At 44.1% G+C, this 22,510-nt stretch overlaps 1 protein-coding gene across 1 annotated transcript in view; it reads left to right on the forward strand.

The window, feature by feature from the left end:
- Positions 1 to 22,510, forward strand: part of LOC118379657 (1-phosphatidylinositol 4,5-bisphosphate phosphodiesterase eta-1-like) — a 182,999-nt gene that overhangs the window by 75,499 nt on the left and 84,990 nt on the right. Inside the window, exons 3-4 of the mRNA XM_052468514.1 lie at positions 17,147 to 17,293; positions 19,476 to 19,719. Coding sequence (XP_052324474.1) covers positions 17,147 to 17,293; positions 19,476 to 19,719 — 391 coding nt within the window. The remainder of the gene's footprint in view (positions 1 to 17,146; positions 17,294 to 19,475; positions 19,720 to 22,510) is intronic.

Here is a 22,510-nt window from a genome sequence, read left to right on the forward strand (position 1 = left end):
TTCAACACACCCACTCCTTTCCACACACCCACTCCTTTCCTTTCAACACACCCACTCCTTTCCACACACCCACTCCTTTCCTTTCCACACCCACTCCTTTCCACACACCCACTCCTTTCTTTTTGACACACCCACTCATTTCCACACACCCAATCCTTTCCTTTCCACACACCCACTCCTTTCCTTTCAACACATGTGGTTGCAAATATAACACATAGATAAATGCATAACATGTATAAAATAGCTGAACACTAAAAACAGACTACATGAAGGAAAGGTGACATAGCTGCCAGGATAGCTGGACATACCAAGGCCAGAGGGATATAACAAAGGAGGGGGTCAGTCAAATGACTAACTGATGACCAATAGACATAGTTTGCATATTTTTAGGACAGAGATGCAGAAGGAATGACAGAGAAGACACATAGTCTGTTGCTCTGAGGTAAAGACACACATACATAGTAACATATTGAGCTAAGTGCAGAGCCAAAGCATAGGGCTGTAAAATAGAGGAATGTAAACTATTTTTAGTATAGCTGGACACGCTAGAAACTGAGGAGACACAGTCTACTGATCTTAGATAATACACAAACAAAAGAATGCATTTAGTTAAGTGCAGGAACAAAGCAAGGGTCTTGTCATCATTATAATCTGATGGAAAGCAGGTATGGGCATTACTGGGCTGAACAAGCAGGATGCACTTGGGATGTAACGTCATTTACAGATGGGATGGGCTCATATGCAATATGTGAATAAATACTGGAACAGGGCTCTGGAAAAAGGGTGAGTCCTGTGGGGCTCTCCGGCTTTGATACGGGGTGTATTAAAAGTCTATCATTGAATTCAAAAAGTTATTGGTCGTGTCATGTTTGAATCTATTGGCCACTACACACACCCACTCCTTTCCACACACCCAATCCTTTCCTTTCAACACACCCACTCCTTTCCACACACCCACTCCTTTCTTTTTGACACACCCACTCATTTCCACACACCCAATCCTTTCCTTTCCACACACCCACTCCTTTCCACACACCCACTCCTTTCTTTTTGACACACCCACTCATTTCCACACACCCAATCCTTTCCTTTCCACACACCCACTCCTTTCCACACACCCACTCCTTTCTTTTTGACACACCCACTCATTTCCACACACCCAATCCTTTCCTTTCCACACACCCACTCCTTTCCACACACCCACTCCTTTCTTTTTGACACACCCACTCATTTCCACACGCCCAATCCTTTCCTTTCGACACACCCACTTGCTCATACTCCGGTCGCCATATTGGGCTGCAGCTACCCCCTTCTCATCATGTACCATAACGGGATATATGGAATTACCGGCAGGGCACACAAGGGCCGCTATTTCTTTCCAAACGTAAAACATTTTTAAAGATACATATTTATATATATACAGTGCCTTTGGAAAGTACTCAGACCCCTCGACTTTTTCCACATTTTGTTACATTACAGCCTTATTCTGAAGTGCAGTGTCTTTTTCTAACCACACATTTTAATCAAACCACCCTAAGCCTAAATTCAGAAAAACATATTGCCATATTGTCCTATCGAACTTGTTTTCACTAAGCTCGAAGCTGGGATCCAATCCAGATCCTACTAACTAGGATAAAAAAAAAACACAGCTTAGATATTCTGACTCACTTTTCTCTGTATTTAACCAAAGACATGCTAACAGACCATAACATTCACCTGCACGCACAGGGTACCTAGCTACAATCTCATGAACACACTCACTACCCCTGTTAAGTAGTGTTATTATGTATTTATTTGTATTTTTTGTACATTTTACCCGTTTTTCTCCCCAATTGGTAGTTACAGTCTTGTCCCATCACTGCAACTCCCGTACGGACTCGGAAGAGGCGGAGTTCGAGAGCCAAGGTTTCCTCTGAAACACGACCCCGTCAAGCCGCAATGCTTCTTGACACGCTGCACGCTTAACCCGGAAACCAGCCGCACCAACATGTCGGAGGAAACACGGTATAGCGAGCGACCGAAGTCAGCGTGCATGCGCCCGGCCCGCCACCACAAGGGCCAATTGTGTGCCGCCTCATGGGTCTTCCGGTCGCGGTCGGCTGCGACACAGCCCGGTATTGAAGTGAAGTGATCCCTCTAGCATTTCGATTCAGTGTCTTAGACTGCTGCACCACTCTGGAGCCCCTGTGTAGTACTGAGCCCACAGTGTGTGTGTGTCACTCTTTTAACCCCACTTGACTCCCAAGTGGGCTAGATTGACCCTATCTGGTACACACGCACACGCACGCGCACGCACACACACACACACACACACACACACGCACGCGCACGCGCACGCACACACACACACACACACACACACACACACACACACACACACACACACACACACACACACACACACACACACACACACACACACACACACCAGGATGAATACACGTCGGGCCTGCTCCTCTCCTCTTTGTGTCCATATGGACTTCAATCTCGACAACAGAACAATGTATTAATGGCCTCTTCCCAGTACATCCCTGTGCAGGGCAGCATGTGAGCAGCCACACACACAGCTGCACAAGTTCAAAAGGCCTTCAGAGCTTCAGAGAGAGAGGTAGGAGAGGAGAGGAGAGGGGGAGGAGAGAGGGCGTGGGATAGACAGTTGGGGGGGGCCAGGGGACTGCTGTCTCGGTGCGTGAACGACTTAATTAGAGTTCAGAGAAAGAGAGAAAGCTCTTGGAAGGAGATGTGATACAATTGGATGGCTAGTTGTTGACTAGGTGATGTTCTACAGAGTCTCCATGCTGGACTAGAAGTCAAGACGGTCAGATTTTCTCTGAGCTGGGTAGTCACAGGTTGTGTCTTTGTGTGGAACGATAGTGGGCTCTGGGACTGTGTTAGCTCTCTGAGCTAAAGGGACACGGACATGTTCTGTGGTCAGAAGGAGCAATCAAACCCGTGCTCCCGTCCATCTGTGGTAGCCGTGACGACGCTGCTTGCCCTTAGGGTCTACTATGTTGGCGGTTTCGTGGCTGTGCCATCGATATGCAGACTGGCTCAGCTAGGTGAGTGACAGACAAACAGACAGACATTGTGTGTGTGTGTGTGTGTGTTTGTGTGTGTGCATGCGTGTGTGTGTGTGTGTGTGTGTGTGTGTGTGTGTGTGTGTGTGTGTGTGTGTGTGTGTGTGTGTGTGTGTGTGTGTCTTTATTGGTACAGTATGTGTGAGAGATTCAGGAGTGTTGTCTCTCATTGGTTATGAGGCAGGTATTGTGAGTGGGTTTTGCATAGACTATAGAGTGCTTCTGAGATGTTTTCATTTGGCCCTGTTCTCACAGTAGGAAAATAATCCTGCAGCATCAGGAAATGTACATTCGTGTCGGTGTTGATACATTTTTCGTTAGGGCAGATCAAGTCTGACGTTTTAAGTGGAAATTACAAACTTAGAAGCATTTTTAAACCTTGAATATTTAGAATTTGCATTTCCTGCTGTGCATGACAATGATCTGCAACAAAAGAGTGATCAAATTAAATAACAGATCTGTGTGTATGCAGAAGATGGGTTAGAATGTAGAGTGAGTTGTTTTCCCCAGTTACAGAGCTCTCCAGGTCCCTGACAGGTGTCCGTGCTTAGATCTTACTGAGGAGACCGAATGTAACTGGTACTGAGCCCACAGTCAGTATACCTACAGTAACTAGTACTGAGCCCACAGTCAGTAGACCTACAGTAACTAGTACTGAGCCCACAGTCTGTATACCTACAGTAACTAGTACTGAGCACACTGTCAGTATACCTACAGTAACTAGTACTGAGCCCACAGTCAGTATACCTACAGTAACTAGTACTGAGCACACTGTCAGTATACCTACAGTAACTAGTACTGAGCCCACAGTCCGTATACCTACAGTAACTAGTACTGAGCACACAGTCAGTAGACCTACAGTAACTAGTACTGAGACCACAGTCCGTATACCTACAGTAACTAGTACTGAGCACACTGTCAGTATACCTACAGTAACTAGTACTGAGCCCACAGTCAGTATACCTGCAGTAACTAGTACTGAGCACACAGTCAGTATACCTACAGTAACTAGTACTGAGCCCACAGTAATTATACCTACAGTACCTAGTTCTAAGCCCACAGTCATTATACCTACAGTAATTAGTTCTAAGCCCACAGTCATACCTACAGTACCTAGTGCTAAGCCCACAGTCATTATACCTACAGTAACTAGTTCTAAGCCCACAGTCATTATACCTACAGTACCTTGTTCTAAGCCCACAGCCATTATACCTACAGTACCTAGTTCTAAGCCCACAGTCATTAGCTGAATGAAACAGATGGCAGAAGCCCACCGAGTGTGAAATATGCATTCCGTAGTGCGCGAGTGCCACACATTTTGGTGTTGGACTAATTGAGAATGTGTGTGCATGACTGCGCGCCTTGTGTGTGTGTGTGTGTGTGTGTTTGTGTGTGTTGTTTGTGTGTTTGTGTGTGTGTGTGTGTGTGTTGTGTGTGTGTGTTGTGTGTGTGTGTGTTGTGTGTGTGTTTGTGTGTGTGTTTGTGTTTGTGTGTGTGCGTGCGTGTGTGTGTGTGGAAAACATCTGTAGCACCAGTGTTTGGTGTGGAATTGTCTGTGTGTAGTTGTGGGCAGAGACTGGCTGAATTTAGATTAGCCACTGAAACTGAATCATATCACATTACTCTTATGCGATTTAGTTCCACGCTGCGCCACAAACCACTCCAGCGTATTTATATCCACCAACAGCCTCGTCACGTCTTCAGTTATTAGTTAACCAGCCTGTCTCCATTCAGACAGTGTTCTGTCTTTGTTGTGTTGTCGTTGTGCAGCAGAAGTGATGAGGCCAGCAGCAGCTAATTGTGTCATTAATACTGGATTCAGTATGGAGCGGATGTTACTGAATATTAACATGAATATGGATATGAATATGGATATGAATATGGATATGAATATGGATTTGAATATATAGATATTAGTATGGATATGAATATGGATATGAATATATATTAGTATGGATATGAATATAGATATTAGTATGGCTATGAATATGGATATGAATATAGATATTAGTATGGCTATGAATATGGATATGAATATAGATATTAGTATGGATATGAATATGGATATAACTATGAATATAGATATTAGTATGGATATGTGTATGGATATGAGTATGGATATGGATATATATTAGTATGAATACGGATATGGATATGAATATAGATATTAGTATGGATATGATGATGAATATGGATATGAGTATAGCTATGAGGATGAATATGGCTATGAGTATGGATATAGATATTAGTATGGATATGAGGATGAATGAGTATGAATGTTGATATGAGGATGGATATTATTATGGATATGCATATGGATATGAGGATGAATATGGATATGAGTATGAGGATGAATGAGTATGAATGTTGATATGAGGATGGATATTAGGATGAATATGAGTATAGATATATGAGGATGAATATGGATATGAATATGGCTATGAGGATGATATGGATTTTTTTATTTAACTAGGCAAGTCAGTTAAGAACAAATTCTTATTTTCAATGACGGCCTAGGAACAGTGGGTTAACTGCCTGTTCAGGGGCAGGGGCAGAACAGGCAGTTCAGAACTGCCTGTTCAGGGGTTTGAACATGCAACCTTTCGGTTACTAGTCCAATGCTCTAACCACTAGGCTACCCTGCCTCTAATGATATGGTTATGAATATGGATTAGAGTATGTATGTGAGTATGAATACGGATATGATTATGGACATGAGTATGGATATGAATATGTTTATGAGTATGGATATGAATATGGATAGGAATATGAATATGAGTATGGATAGGAATATGAGTATGGATATGAATATGTATATGAATATGAGTATGGATATGAATATGAATATGAGTATGGATATGAATATGTATATGAGTATGGGTATGAATATGTATATGAGTATGGATATGAATATGTATATGAGTATGGATATGAATAACAAAGAAGGTTCTAAACAGTCATCATGATCCTGGCAAGTTTTCTCAATTTCTGATTTGGATTTCAGGTCTGAATCGAAAAGGAATTAATCCTAAAGTTGAGGATGATGATTGATAATAATAACGAAGATAATGTATTTTGGGCCAGGATCTGTGGTCAAATTGAAATGAGATTATGTGAAAGACACTTGGGGACATCTGCCGAAGTAAAAAGGGCTTTAGAAATTATACATTTGATTTGGCCTGTCCTGTCCTGTCTTGTCTTGTCCTGTCCTGTCCTGTCCTGTCCTGTCTTGTATTGTCTTGTCCTGTCCTGTCTTGTATTGTCTTATCCTGTCTTGTCCTGTCTTATCCTGTCCTGCCTTGTCCTGTCTTGTTCACTCCTGTCCTGTCTTGTCCTGTCTTGTTCACTCCAGTTCTGTCTTGTCCTGTCTTGTCCTGTCTTGTCCTGTCCTGTCTTGTCCTGTCCTGTCTTGTTCCTCCAGTTCTGTCTTGTCCTGTCTTGTCCTGTCCTGTCTTGTCCTGTCTTGTTCACTCCAGTTCTGTCTTGTCCTGTCTTGTCCTGTCCTGTCCTGTCTTGTCCTGTCTTGTTCACTCCAGTTCTGTCCTGTCCTGTCTTGTCCTGTCCTGTCTTGTCCTGTCTTGTCTTGTCCTGTCCTGTCCTGTCTTGTATTTTCTTATCCTGTCTTGTCCTGTCTTATCCTGTCCTGTCCTGTCTTGTCCTGTCTTGTTCACTCCTGTCCTATCTTGTCCTGTCTTGTTCACTCCAGTTCTGTCTTGTCCTGTCTTGTCCTGTCTTGTCCTGTCTTGTCCTGTCTTGTTCACTCCAGTTCTGTCTTGTCCTGTCTTGTCCTGTCTTGTCCTGTCCTGTCTTGTCCTGTCTTGTTCACTCCAGTTCTGTCTTGTCCTGTCTTGTCCTGTCCTGTCTTGTCCTGTCTTGTTCACTCCAGTTCTGTCCTGTCCTGTCTTGTCCTGTCTTGTTCACTCCAGTTCTGTCTTGTCCTGTCTTGTTCACTCCAGTTCTGTCTTGTCCTGTCTTGTCTTGTCTTGTCTTGTCCTGTCTTGTCCTGTCTTGTTCACTCCAGTTCTGTCTTGTCCTGTCTTGTCCTGAAGTGTTCGGTAAGTTCTGAGGGCGACAGAGGCAGCCTTTGTTCATTGGGCCATCACAGAGACCCATCTCTCATTGACCCAATTATACAGTGTTTGATTGGCCTGGGCCTCAGTGATACAACACAGCTTTGATCTGAACTCTTTTGTATATGCCGACAGAGATGACCAGGGTCCACGCACGCACGCACGCACGCACGCACGCACGCACACACGCACACACACACACACACACACACACACACACACACACACACACACACACACACACACACACACACACACACACACACACACACACACACACACACACACACACACACACACACACAATGATTGGTATTCAGCTTTGTCAGTATTCACTGGGGTGAAATAGTCAATTGTCTCATTGTTGGTATTCCTCCCCCGGTTCCTGTCTGGTAAAGGGGATAGCAGTAACAGTGACTGAGTCCTGGGGATAGCAGTAACAGTGACTGAGTCCTGGGGATAGCAGTAACAGTGACTGAGTCCTGGGGATAGCAGTAACAGTGACTGAGTCCTGGGGATAGCAGTAACAGTGACTGAGTCCTGGGGATAGCAGTAACAGTGACTGAGTCCTGGGGATAGGAGTAACAGTGACTGAGTCCTGGGGATAGGAGTAACAGTGACTGAGTCCTGGGGATAGCAGTAACAGTGACTGAGTCCTGGGGATAGCAGTAACAGTGACTGAGTCATGGGGATAGCAGTAACAGTGACTGAGTCATGGGGATAGCAGTAACAGTGACTGAGTCCTGGGGATAGCAGTAACAGTGACTGAGTCATGGGGATAGCAGTAACAGTGACTGAGTCATGGGGATAGCAGTAACAGTGACTGAGTCATGGGGATAGCAGTAACAGTGACTGAGTCCTGGGGATAGCAGTAACAGTGACTGAGTCATGGGGATAGCAGTAACAGTGACTGAGTGGTGGGGATAGGAGTAACAGTGGAGGAGGGGGGTGGTTAGAGAAGGGGTGTGGTTAGACGAGGGGGTGTGTTTTGTAAGATGAGGGTTGTGGTTAGATGAGGGGTGTGGTTAGAGGAGGGGGTGGTTACTGGAGGGGGGTGGTTAGTTCAGGGAGGTGTGGTTAGTTCAGGGGGTGTGGTTAGAGGACTGGGGTGGTTAGAGGACTGGGGTGGTTAGAGGAGGGGGTGGGTTAGAGGAGGGGGGTGTGGTTAGAGGAGGGGGGTGGTTAGAGGAGGGGGTGTGGTTAAACGAGATCGAGATCTGGTAGATGCCATGTCTGCCATGTCTGAAATGAATGGAGAATATAGACTGGGGAGTGTATGTGGGGAATGTTATCCACCGTGGAGTGTATGTGGAGAATGTTATCCACTGTGGAGTGTATGTGGAGAATGTTATCCACTGTGGAGTGTATGTGGAGAATGTTATCCACTGTGGAGTGTATGTGGAGAATGTTATCCACCGTGGAGTGTATGTGGAGAATGTTATCCACTGTGGAGTGTATGTGGAGAATGTTATCCACTGTGGAGTGTATGTGGAGAATGTTATCCACCGTGGAGTGTATGTGGAGAATGTTATCCACTGTGGAGTGTATGTGGAGAATGTTATCCACCGTGGAGTGTATGTGGAGAATGTTATCTACTCGGGAGTGTATGTGGAGAATGTTATCTACTCGGGAGTGTATGTGGAGAATGTTATCTACTCGGGAGTGTATGTGGAGAATGTTATCCACTGTGGAGTGTATGTGGAGAATGTTATCCACTGTGGAGTGTATGTGGAGAATGTTATCCACTGGGAGTGTAGTGTATGTGGAAAATCTACTCGTGTAACTACTCGGAGTGTATGTGGAGAATGTTATCTACTCGGGAGTGTATGTGGAGAATGTTATCTACTCGGGAGTGTATGTGGAGAATGTTATCTACTCGGGAGTGTATGTGGAGAATGTTATCTACTCGGGAGTGTATGTGGAGAATGTTATCTACTCGGGAGTGTATGTGGAGAATGTTAACTACTCGGGAGTGTATGTGGAGAATGTTATCCACTGTGGAGTGTATGTGGAGAATGTTATCTACTGTGGAGTGTATGTGGAGAATGTTATCCACTGTGGAGTGTATGTGGAGAATGTTATCCACTGTGGAGTGTATGTGGAGAATGTTATCCACTGTGGAGTGTATGTGGAGAATGTTAACTACTCGGGAGTGTATGTGGAGAATGTTATCCACTGTGGAGTGTATGTGGAGAATGTTATCCACTGTGGAGTGTATGTGGAGAATGTTATCCACTGGGAGTGTATGTGGAGAATGTTATCCACTGTGGAGTGTATGTGGAGAATGTTATCCACTGTGGAGTGTATGTGGAGAATGTTATCCACTGGGGAGTGTATGTGGAGAATGTTATCCACTGTGGAGTGTATGTGGAGAATGTTATCCACTGGAGAGTGTATGTGGAGAATGTTATCCACTGTGGAGTGTATGTGGAGAATGTTAACTACTCGGGAGTGTATGTGGAGAATGTTATCCACTGGAGAGTGTGTGTGTTTGTCAGGGTTTCCATTAGGAATATGCATTGGGTGCTTAACCAGATTAGGGCATCCACCCACGGTGCTCAGAATGACAGAAATCACATTTACATTATGGTTATTCATTTTAACAGAACATGCAACTCCAGGATGCATCTTTCTTACGTGATTCCGATGTGCACTTTGAAGATGTTATAGTAACTGACACGTTTGTGTGTGTGTGTGTGTGTGTGTGTGTGTGTGTGTGTGTGTGTGTGTGTGTGTGTGTGTGTGTGTGTGTGTGTGTGTGTGTGTGTGTGTGTGTGTGTGTGTGAGAGTGTGTTTGTGAGACTGTGTGTGAGATTGTGTGTGAGAGTGTTTGTGAGAGCACAAATGCACACACACACACACACAAATCATACACACACACACCAGAACGAGAGCGGTAAAGGTAACCCAGTAATGGGATTATTACATCCCAGAATGTTTTAGTGGGTTTGGTTCCTGTTCTTCTGCTGACATCAGTGAAGCTGTAAATGGATCTCTGTCACACTAGATCAGTCGTGTGGACTGTCTCTACCACACTGGCTCAGTAGGGTGGACTACAGTGGACTGTCTCTACCACACTAGTTCAGTAGTGTGGACTACAATGGACTGTCTCTACCACACTAGATCAGTAGTGTGGACTGTCTCTACCACACTGGCTCAGTAGTGTGGACTACAGTGGACTGTCTCTACCACACTAGTTCATTAGTGTGGACTGTCTCTACCACACTGGCTCAGTAGGGTGGACTACAGTGGACTGTCTCTACCACACTAGTTCAGTAGTGTGGACTGTCTCTCTACCACACTGGCTCAGTAGTGTGGACTACAGTGGACTGTCTCTACCACACTAGATCAGTAGTGTGGACTACAGTGGACTGTCTCTACCACACTAGTTCAGTAGTGTGGACTGTCTCTACCACACTGGCTCAGTAGTGTGGACTACAGTGGACTGTCTCTACCACACTAGTTCAGTAGTGTGGACTACAGTGGACTGTCTCTACCACACTAGTGAGCTATTCAGTAGTGTGGACTGTCTCTACCACACTGGCTCAGTAGGGTGGACTACAGTGGACTGTCTCTACCACACTAGTTCAGTAGTGTGGACTGTCTCTACCACACTGGCTCAGTAGTGTGGACTACAGTGGACTGTCTCTACCACACTAGTTCAGTAGTGTGGACTGTCTCTACCACACTGGCTCAGTAGTGTGGACTACAGTGGACTGTCTCTACCACACTAGTTCAGTAGTGTGGACTGTTCTGTCTCTACCACACTAGATCAGTAGTGTGGACTGTCTCTACCACACTAGTTCATTAGTGTGGACTGTTCTGTCTACCACACTGGTTCAGTAGTGTGGACTGACAGTGGACTGTCTCTACCACACTAGTTCAGTAGTGTGGACTACAGTGGACTGTCTCTACCACACTGGTTCAGTAGTGTGGTCTACAGTGGACTGTCTCTACCACACTAGATCAGTCGTGTGGACTACAGTCGACTGTCTCTGTCACACTAGTTCAGTAGTGTGGACTGTCTCTACCACACTAGATCAGTAGTGTGGACTGTCTCTACCACACTAGTTCATTGTGGACTACAGTGTGTGGACTAGTTCCAGTGGACCACACTAGATCAGTAGTGTGGACTGTGGACTCTCTACCACACTAGATCATTAGTGTGGACTGTTCCTACCACACTGGTTCAGTAGTGTGGACTACAGTGGACTGTCTCTACCACACTAGATTCAGTAGTGTGGACTACAGTGGACTGCCCTACCACACTGGTTCAGTAGTGTGGTCTACAGTGGACTGTCTCTACCACACTAGATCAGTCGTGTGGACTACAGTCGACTGTCTCTGTCACCACACTAGTTCAGTAGTGTGGACTGTCTCTACCACACTAGATCAGTAGTGTGGACTGTCTGTCTCTACCACACTAGATCAGTAGTGTGGACTACAGTGGACTGTCTATGTTACACTAGATCAGTAGTGTGGACTACAGTGGACTGTCTCTACCACACACACTAGATCAGTAGTGTGGACTACAATGGACTGTCTCTACCACACTAGATCAGTAGTGTGGACTACAGTGGACTGTCTCTACCACACTAGACCAGTAGTGTGGACTACAGTGGACTGTCTCTACCACACTAGACCAGTAGTGTGGACTACAATGGACTGTCTCTACCACACTAGATCAGTAGTGTGGACTACAGTGGACTGTCTCTGTTACACTAGATCAGTAGTGTGGACTACAGTGGGCTGTCTCTACCACACTAGATCAGTAGTGTGGACTACAATGGACTGTCTCTACCACACTAGATCAGTAGTGTGGACTACAGTGGACTGTCTCTGTTACACTAGATCAGTAGTGTGGACTACAGTGGGCTGTCTCTACCACACTAGATCAGTAGTGTGGACTACAGTGGACTGTCTCTGTTACACTAGATCAGTAGTGTGGACTACAGTGGACTGTCTCTACCACACTAGATCAGTAGTGTGGACTACAGTGGACTGTCTCTACCACACTAGATCAGTAGTTGTGGACTACAGTGGACTGTCTCTGTCACACTAGATCAGTAGTGTGGACTACAGTGGGCTGTCTCTGTCACACTAGACCAGTAGTGTGGACTACAGTGGACTGTCTCTACCACACTAGATCAGTAGTGTGGACTACAGTGGACTGTCTCTACCACACTAGATCAGTAGTGTGGACTACAGTGGACTGTCTCTACCACACTAGATCAGTAGTGTGGACTACAGTGGACTGTCTCTACCACACTAGATCAGTAGTGTGGACTACAGTGGGCTGTCTCTACCACACTAGATCAGTAGTGTGGACTACAATGGACTGTCTCTACCACACTAGATCAGTAGTGTGGACTACAGTGGACTGTCTCTACCACACACACTAGATCAGTAGTGTGGACTACAGTGGGCTGTCTCTACCACACTAGATCAGTAGTGTGGACTACAGTGGGCTGTCTCTGTCACACTAGATCAGTAGTGTGGACTACAGTGGACTGTCTCTACCACACTAGATCAGTAGTGTGGACTACAGTGGACTGTCTCTACCACACTAGATCAGTAGTGTGGACTACAGTGGACTGTCTCTACCACACTAGATCAGTAGTGTGGACTGTCTCTACCACACTAGATCAGTAGTGTGGACTACAGTGGACTGTCTCTACCACACTAGATCAGTAGTGTGGACTACAGTGGACTGTCTCTACCACACTAGATCAGTAGTGTGGACTACAGTGGACTGTCTCTACCACACTAGATCAGTAGTGTGGACTACAGTGGGCTGTCTCTACCACACTAGATCAGTAGTGTGGACTACAGTGGACTGTCTCTACCACACTAGATCAGTAGTGTGGACTACAGTGGACTGTCTCTACCACACTAGATCAGTAGTGTGGACTACAGTGGGCTGTCTCTACCACACTAGATCAGTAGTGTGGACTACAGTGGACTGTCTCTACCACACTAGATCAGTAGTGTGGACTACAGTGGACTTTCTCTACCACACACACTAGATCAGTAGTGTGGACTACAGTGGACTGTCTCTACCACACGAGATCAGTAGTGTGGACTACAGTGGACTGTCTCTACCACACTAGATCAGTAGTGTGGACTACAGTGGGCTGTCTCTACCACACTAGATCAGTAGTGTGGACTACAGTGGACTGTCTCTACCACACTAGATCAGTAGTGTGGACTACAGTGGACTGTCTCTACCACACTAGATCAGTAGTGTGGACTACAGTGGGCTGTCTCTACCACACTAGATCAGTAGTGTGGACTACAGTGGACTGTCTCTACCACACTAGATCAGTAGTGTGGACTACAGTGGACTGTCTCTACCACACTAGATCAGTAGTGTGGACTACAGTGGACTGTCTCTACCACACATACTAGATCAGTAGTGTGGACTACAATGGACTGTCTCTACGACTACAGTGGACTGTCTCTACCACACTAGATCAGTAGTGTGGACTACAGTGGGCTGTCTCTACCACACTAGATCAGTAGTGTGGACTACAGTGGACTGTCTCTACCACACTAGATCAGTAGTGTGGACTACAGTGGACTGTCTCTACCACACTAGATCAGTAGTGTGGACTACAGTGGGCTGTCTCTACCACACTAGATCAGTAGTGTGGACTACAGTGGACTGTCTCTACCACACTAGATCAGTAGTGTGGACTACAGTGGGCTGTCTCTACCACACTAGATCAGTAGTGTGGACTACAGTGGACTGTCTCTACCACACTAGATCAGTAGTGTGGACTACAGTGGGCTGTCTCTGATATACAGAGTGGGTGTATAATGTGTTTCCTGGTCTCTCTTCTCTAACGGGGAATCAATCACAAAATAAAGGTTCATTTCATATGCATGGTTTGTGTGTGTGTGTGTGTGTGTTTGTGCGTGAGTTTGTGTGTATGTGTGTTTCTCTCTCTTGAGTGTTTTTTTTGCCATGTGAATAGGAATGTTGTCAGAGCACTGCAGTAGGTCGTAGAGGGGAATTAACCATTCGTAAGAGTTTTTAATGGCTCACTCCTTGTTATACTGTCTCAACCAACGCAAAACCTTCTCCAATTTAATTACTCCTACTTGACTTGGAGTTGACTCTTTTGGCATCTTGCCATGTCAGATCGCTCGGTTGAGGCTGTGTGTGTGTGTGTGTGTGTGTGTTTGTGAGCGTGTGTTCGTTTTTGTGTGTTTGTGTGTGTGTCTGATCCCTGTCAATGTCTGATCATGCTGAGATCATATTTGTGGTTATTACTCAATAATACAGTGATGTTGTGGATTACTGAAAAATACAGTAATGTTGCATCAGATTTATGTGTTGATCCCCAGTCTCTCTCTCTCTCTCTCTCTCTCTCTCTCTCTCTCTCTCTCTCTCTCTCTCTCTCTCTCTCTCTCTCTCTCTCTCTCTCTCTCTCTCTCTCTCTCTCTCTCTCTCTCTCTCTCTCTCTCTCAATTCAATTCAATTCAAGGGGCTTTATTGGCATGGGAAACATATGTTAACATTGCCAAAGCATGTGAGAAAAGTGAAATAAACAATACAAATTAACAGTAAACATTACACATACAGAAGTTTCAAAACAATAAAGATATTACAAATGTCATATTATATATATATATATATATATATATATATATATATATATATATATATACAGTGTTGTAACAATGCACAAATGGTTAAAGTACACAAGGGAAAATAAATAAGCATAAATATAAGTACACAAGGGAAAATAAATAAGCATAAATATGGGTTGTATTTACAATGGTGTTTGTTCTTCACTTGTTGACCTCTTCTTGTGGTAACAGGTCACAAATCTTGCTGCTGTGATGGCACACTGTGGTATTTCACCCAGTAGATATGGGAGTTTATCAAAATCGGGTTTGTTTTTGAATTCTTTGTGGATCTGTGTAATCTGAGGGAAAAATGTATCTCTAATATGTTCATACATTGGGCCAGAGGTTAGGAAGTGCAGCTCAGTTTCCACCTCATATTGAGGGCAGTGTGCACATAGCCTGTCTTCTCTTGAGAGCCATGTCTGCCTACGCCGTCCTTTCTCAATAGCAAGGCTGTGTTCACTGAGTCTGTACATAGTCACAGCTCTCTCTCTCTCTCTCTCTCTCTCTCTCTCTCTCTCTCTCTCTCTCTCTCTCTCTCTCTCTCTCTCTCTCTCTCTCTCTCTCTCTCTCTCTCTCTGAACTGGTTGTGAGGAGCTAGCTGAACTCGACCTGGTTGTGAGGAACTAGGTGAACTAGACCTGGTTGTGAGAAACTAGGTGAACTAGCTCTGGCTGTGAGGAACTAGGTGAGGAACTAGGTGAACTTGACCTGGTTGTGAGGAACTAGGTGAATTAGACCTGGCTGTGAGGAACTAGGTGAGGAACTAGGTGAAATAGCTCTGGTTGTGAGGAACTAGGTGAACTAGACCTGGTTGTGAGGAACTAGGTGAACTAGACCTGGTTGTGAGGAACTAGGTGAACTATACCTGGTTGTGAGGAACTAGGTGAGGAACTAGGCGAACTAGACCTGGTTGTGAGGAACTAGGTGAACTTGACCTGGTTGTGAGGAACTAGGTGAACTAGACCTGGTTGTGAGGAACTATTTGAGGAACTAGGTGAACTAGACCTGGTTGTGAGGAACTAGGTGAACTAGACCTGGTTGTGAGGAACTAGGTGAACTAGACCTGGCTGTGAGGAACTAGGTGAACTAGACCTGGTTGTGAGGAAGTATGTAAGGAACTAGGTGAACTAGACCTGGCTGTGAGGAACTAGGTGAACTAGACCTGGCTGTGAGGAACTAGGTGAACTCGATCTGGTTTTGAGGAACTAGGTGAGGAACTAGGTGAACTAGACCTGGTTGTGAGGAACTAGGTGAACTTGACCTGGTTGTGAGGAACTAGGTGAACTAGACCTGGTTGTGAGGAACTAGGTGAACTTGACCTGGTTGTGAGGAACTAGGTGAACTAGACCTGGTTGTGATGAACTAGGTGAACTTGACCTGGTTGTGAGGAACTAGGTGAACTAGACCTGGTTGTGAGGAACTATTTGAGGAACTAGGTGAACTTGACCTGGTTGTGAGGAACTAGGTGAACTAGACCTGGTTGTGAGGAACTATTTGAGGAACTAGGTGAACTAGACCTGGCTGTGAGGAACTAGGTGAACTAGACCTGGCTGTGAGGAACTAGGTGAACTCGATCTGGTTGTGAGGATTAGGTGAGGAACTAGGTGAACTAGACCTGGTAGTGAGGAACTAGGTGAACTTGACCTGGTTGTGAGGAACTAGGTGAACTAGACCTGGTTGTGAGGAACTAGGTGAACTAGACCTGGTTGTGAGGAACTAGGTGAACTAGACCTGGTTGTGAGGAAGTATGTAAGGAACTAGGTGAACTAGACCTGGCTGTGAGGAACTAGGTGAGGAAATAGGTGAACTAGATCTGGTTGTGAGGATTAGGTGAGGAACTAGGTGAACTAGACCTGGCTGTGAGGAACTAGGTGCACTAGACCTGGCTGTGAGGAACTAGGTGCACTAGACCTGGCTGTGAGGAAGAAGGTGAACTAGACCTGGCTGTGAGGAACTAGGTGCACTAGACCTGGCTGTGAGGAACTAGGTGCACTAGACCTGGCTGTGAGGAACTAGGTGCACTAGACCTGGCTGTGAGGAACTAGGTGAACTAGACCTGGCTGTGAGGAACTAGGTGCACTAGACCTGGCTGTGAGGAAGAAGGTGAACTAGACCTGGTTGTGAGGAACTAGGTGAGGAAATAGATGAACTAGACCTGGTTGTGAGGAACTAGGTGAACTCGCCCTTTGTTTTGTCAGCCTCATCTCTGTTTCCCATCCTGATTCATCATCCCAGTTCAGCCCAGATCATCCCAGATCAGCCCAGATCAGAATCTTCTAGCAGTATTAATGACTCTTCAGTGTTTTTTTTTTGTCATGGTGCGCTATTGACGTCTGTGTTTGCGTCTCTGTCTCTCTGCAGTGGAGCGATGTATGAGTGCCATGCAGTCGGGGACCCAGATGGTGAAGTTGAAGGCTGGTTCCAAGGGGCTGGTGAGACTGTTCTACCTGGACGAACATCGCTCATGCATCCGATGGAGACCCTCACGCAAGAGCGAGAAGGCCAAGAGTGAGTACACACACTTTACTGATTCCTACACGCCATCTCTCACACGTAACTGCTATCTCTTCCCATAACAGATACACAACAATTAGGCAACATCAGAGCAATATAGACAATTCAAATCAAATCAAATTTTATTGGTCACATACACATGGTTAGCAGATGTTAGTGTGAGTGTAGCGAAATGCTTGTGCTTCTAGTTCCGACAGTGCAGTAATATCTAACAAGTAATCCTAACAAATTCACAACGACTACCTTATACACACAATGTAAGGGGATGAAATAAGAATATGTACATCTTTAAATATGGATGAGCGATGGCATAGGCAAGATGTAATAGATGGTATGAAATACAGTATATACGTATGAGAGAGTTGGATATGTAAACATTATTAAAGTGGCATTATTTAAAGTGACTAGAGATACCATTGTTAAATCCATTTATTAAAGTGGCCAGTGATTTGAGTCTGTATGTTGGCATCAGCCTCTCTATGTTAGTGATGGTTATTTTACAGTCTGATGGCCTTGAGATAAAAGCTGTTTTTCAGTCTCAAACGGTCACAGCTTTGATGCACCTGTACTGACCTCACCTTCTGGATGATAGCGGAGTGAACAGGCAGTGGCTCGTGTGGTTGTTGTCCTTGATGATCCTTTTGACCTTCCTGTGACATTGGGTGCTGTAGGTGTCATGGAGGGCAGGTAGTTTGCCGGTTTGCTCGGTGATGCGTTGTACAGACCGCACTACCCTCTGGAGAGCCTTACGGTTATGGGCGGAGCAGTTTCCGTACCAGGCGGTGATACAGCCCGACAGGATGCTCTCAATTGTGCATCTGTAGAAGTTTGTGAGGGTTTTAGGTGACATGACACATTTCTTTAGCCTCCTCTTCACCAAGTTGTCTGTGTGGGTGGACCATTTCAGTTTTTCTGTGATGTGTACGCCGAGGAACTTAAACTTTCCACCTACTGCACTACTGCCCCTTCGATGTGGAAAGGGGGGTGCTCCCACTGCTGTTTCCTGAAGTTCACAATCATCTCCTTTGTTTTGTTGACATTGAGTGAGTGGTTATTTTCCTGACACCAGACTCCGAGGGCCCTCACCTCCTCCCTGTAGGATGTTTCGTTGTTGTTGGTAATCAAGCCCACCACTGTTGTGTCATCTCTCTGTAGGTGATGGATTTATTATGGAAGGTTTGGGAATGACTTCCTTTTCGGTGGTTGTAGAATTTAACGTCTCTTTTCCGGATTTTGATAATTAGCAGGTATCGGCCTAATTCTGCTCTGCATGCATTATTTGGTCTTTCACGTTGTACACAGAAGATACTGTTGCAGAATTCTGCATGCGGAGTCAATTTGGTGTTTGTCCCATTTTGTGAATTATTTGTTGGTGAGTGGACCCCATTCCTCACATCCATAAAGGGCAATGGGTTCTACAACTATCTATCTATCTATCTATCTATCTATCTATCTATCTATCTATCTATCTATCTATCTATCTATCTCTATCTCTATCTATCTATCTATCTATCTATCTATCTATCTATCTATCTATCTATCTATCTATCTATCTCAGTCATCATGTGTGGTGTACTCCTCTTCTCTGTCTCTCTCTCTCTCACCCTTTCTCTCTCTCTTTCTCTCTCTCTCTCTTTCTCTCTCTCTCTCTCTCTCTCTCTCTCTCTCTCTCTCTCTCTCTCTCTCTCTCTCTCTCTCTCTCTCTCTCTCTCTCTCTCTCTCTCTCTCTCTCTCTCTCTCTCTCTCTCTCTCTCTCTCTCTCTCTCTCTCTGTGTGTGTGTGTCCTGACATTGTCTAGAGGGTGTGTCCTGGCTAAGTATCAGAGTCAAACAGAAGCCATGTTGTTGACTACAGTAGTGCTGCTGTGAAGTCAGGATATGCCAGTCAGTTAATTGGCCTGCAGTGTCTGTCTGGTTACGTGTTTATCTCTAACTTCTCCTCATTGATGTCTTCATTCATTATTTAAGAAGGGAGGAAACTATCATCGCCCTAGCAGTTATCAAAAGCTTTACTTGTTGGTCTCCTAACAGACTTTTGTACGTTTTCATCCAAAGGAAAGCTACTTAATGTATTCCCAAGATATCTCAGTGCTATGGAATATTCCGATTCTTGCTCTGTCTCCTAACTCTAAATGATTCTCTCTCTCTCTTCTGGTCCCGCCCTCTTTCTCTTACAGTCACTATTGATTCGCTGTACAAGGTGACGGAGGGCCGTCAGTCAGACATCTTCCACCGCCATGCGGAGAACAGTTTCGACCCGGCCTGCTGTTTCACCGTTTATCATGGCAACCACATGGAGTCCCTGGACCTGGTGACCTCTAACACTGAGGAGGCTCGGACCTGGGTGACAGGACTACAATATCTGATGGCTGGCATCAGTGACGAGGACTCACTGGCCAAACGACAACGGACACATGACCAATATCCTTTTAAGACTAACACGCTCATGCACACACACATATCCTTATTACTCCGCATACCCTGCTGTCCCTACCTTACGCCTAACCAGTATTGTTCAATCTGTTGAGTGGCTGACACACTTTTATTCTCTTCTTTGACATCTTCTTTGACATCTTCTTTGTTCCTCTTCTTTGTTCCTCTTCTTTGACATCTTCTTTGTTCCTATTCTTTGACATCTTCTTTGTTCCTCTTCTTTGTTCCTCTTCTTTGACATCTTCCTTGTTCCTCTTCTTTGACATCTTTGGGGTGGCAGGGTAGCCTAGCGGTTAGAGCGTTGGACTAGTAACTGGAAGGTTGCAAGTTCTAATCCCCGAGCTGACAAGGTACAAATCTGTCGTTCTGCCCCTGAACAGGCAGTTAACCCTACTGTTCCTAGGCCGTCTTTGAAAATAAGAATTTGTTCTTAACTGACTTGCCTAGTTAAATAAAGGTAAAATTCATCTTCTTCAATATCTTCTTTCTTCCTCTTCTTTGACATCTTCTTTCTTCCTCTTCTTTGACATCTGCTTTGTTCCTCTTCTTTAACATCTTCTTTGTTTCTCTGCTTTGTTCCTCTTCTTTAACATCTTCTTTGTTTCTCTGCTTTGTTCCTCTTCTTTGACATCTTCTTTGTTTCTCTGCTTTGTTCCTCTTCTTTGACATCTTCTTTGTTTCTCTGCTTTGTTCCTCTTCTTTGACATCTTCTTTGTTTCTCTGCTTTGTTCCTCTTCTTTGACATCTTCTTTGTTTCTCTGCTTTATTCCTCTTCTTTGACATCTTCTTTGACATCTTCTTTGTTTCTCTGCTTTATTCCTCTTATTTGACATCTTCTTTGACATCTTTTTTGACATCTTCTTTGTTCCTCTTATTTGACATCTTCTTTGTTCCTCTGCTTTGTTCCTCTTCTTTAACATCTTCTTTGTTTCTCTGCTTTGTTCCTCTTCTTTAACATCTTCTTTGTTTCTCTGCTTTGTTCCTCTTCTTTGACATCTTCTTTGTTTCTCTGCTTTGTTCCTCTTCTTTGACATCTTCTTTGTTTCTCTGCTTTGTTCCTCTTCTTTGACATCTTCTTTGTTTCTCTGCTTTGTTCCTCTTCTTTGACATCTTCTTTGTTTCTCTGCTTTGTTCCTCTTCTTTGACATCTTCTTTGTTTCTCTGCTTTATTCCTCTTCTTTGACATCTTCTTTGACATCTTCTTTGACATCTTCTTTGTTCCTCTTCTTTGACATCTTCTTTGTTTCTCTGCTTTGTTCCTCTTCTTTAACATCTTCTTTGTTTCTCTGCTTTGTTCCTCTTCTTTGACATCTTCTTTGTTTCTCTGCTTTGTTCCTCTTCTTTGACATCTTCTTTGTTTCTCTGCTTTGTTCCTCTTCTTTGACATCTTCTTTGTTTCTCTGCTTTGTTCCTCTTCTTTGACATCTTCTTTGTTTCTCTGCTTTATTCCTCTTCTTTGACATCTTCTTTGACATCTTCTTTGTTCCTCTTCTTTAACATCTTCTTTGTTTCTCTGCTTTGTTCCTCTTCTTTAACATTTACATTTAAGTCATTTAGCAGACGCTCTTATCCAGAGCGACTTACAAATTGGTGCATTCACCTTATGACATCCAGTAGAACAGTCACTTTACAATAGTGCATCTAAATCTTAATTTTAACATCTTCTTTGTTTCTCTGCTTTGTTCCTCTTCTTTGACATCTTCTTTGTTTCTCTGCTTTATTCCTCTTCTTTGACATCTTCTTTGACATCTTCTTTGTTTCTCTGCTTTATTCCTCTTCTTTGACATCTTATTTGACATCTTCTTTGACATCTTCTTTGACATCTTCTTTGTTTCTCTGCTTTATTCCTCTTCTTTGACATCTTATTTGACATCTTCTTTGACATCTTCTTTGACATATTTTTTTGACATCTTCTTTGTTCCTCTTATTTGACATCTTCTTTGTTCCTCTGCTTTGTTCCTCTTCTTTGACATCTTCTTTGTTCCTCTTCTTTGACATCTTCTTTGTTTCTCTGCTTTGTTCCTCTTCTTTGACATCTTCTTTGTTTCTCTGCTTTGTTCCTCTTCTTTGACATCTTCTTTGTTTCTCTGCTTTGTTCCTCTTCTTTGACATCTTCTTTGTTTCTCTGCTTTGTTCCTCTTCTTTGACATCTTCTTTGTTTCTCTGCTTTGTTCCTCTTCTTTGACATCTTCTTTGTTTCTCTGCTTTATTCCTCTTCTTTGACATCTTCTTTGACATCTTCTTTGTTCCTCTTCTTTGACATATTTTTTGACATCTTCTTTGTTCCTCTTCTTTAACATCTTCTTTGTTTCTCTGCTTTGTTCCTCTTCTTTGACATCTTCTTTGTTCCTCTTCTTTAACATCTTCTTTGTTTCTCTGCTTTGTTCCTCTTCTTTGACATCTTCTTTGTTTCTCTGCTTTGTTCCTCTTCTTTGACATCTTCTTTGTTTCTCTGCTTTGTTCCTCTTCTTTGACATCTTCTTTGTTTCTCTGCTTTGTTCCTCTTCTTTGACATCTTCTTTGTTTCTCTGCTTTGTTCCTCTTCTTTGACATCTTCTTTGTTCCTCTTCTTTGACATCTTCTTTGTTTCTCTGCTTTGTTCCTCTTCTTTAACATCTTCTTTGTTTCTCTGCTTTGTTCCTCTTCTTTAACATCTTCTTTGTTTCTCTGCTTTGTTCCTCTTCTTTGACATCTTCTTTGTTTCTCTGCTTTGTTCCTCTTCTTTGACATCTTCTTTGTTTCTCTGCTTTGTTCCTCTTCTTTGACATCTTCTTTGTTC

Source organism: Oncorhynchus keta, chromosome 18 (assembly GCF_023373465.1).
Source record: "Oncorhynchus keta strain PuntledgeMale-10-30-2019 chromosome 18, Oket_V2, whole genome shotgun sequence".
Taxonomy (NCBI): Eukaryota; Metazoa; Chordata; class Actinopteri; order Salmoniformes; family Salmonidae; genus Oncorhynchus; species Oncorhynchus keta.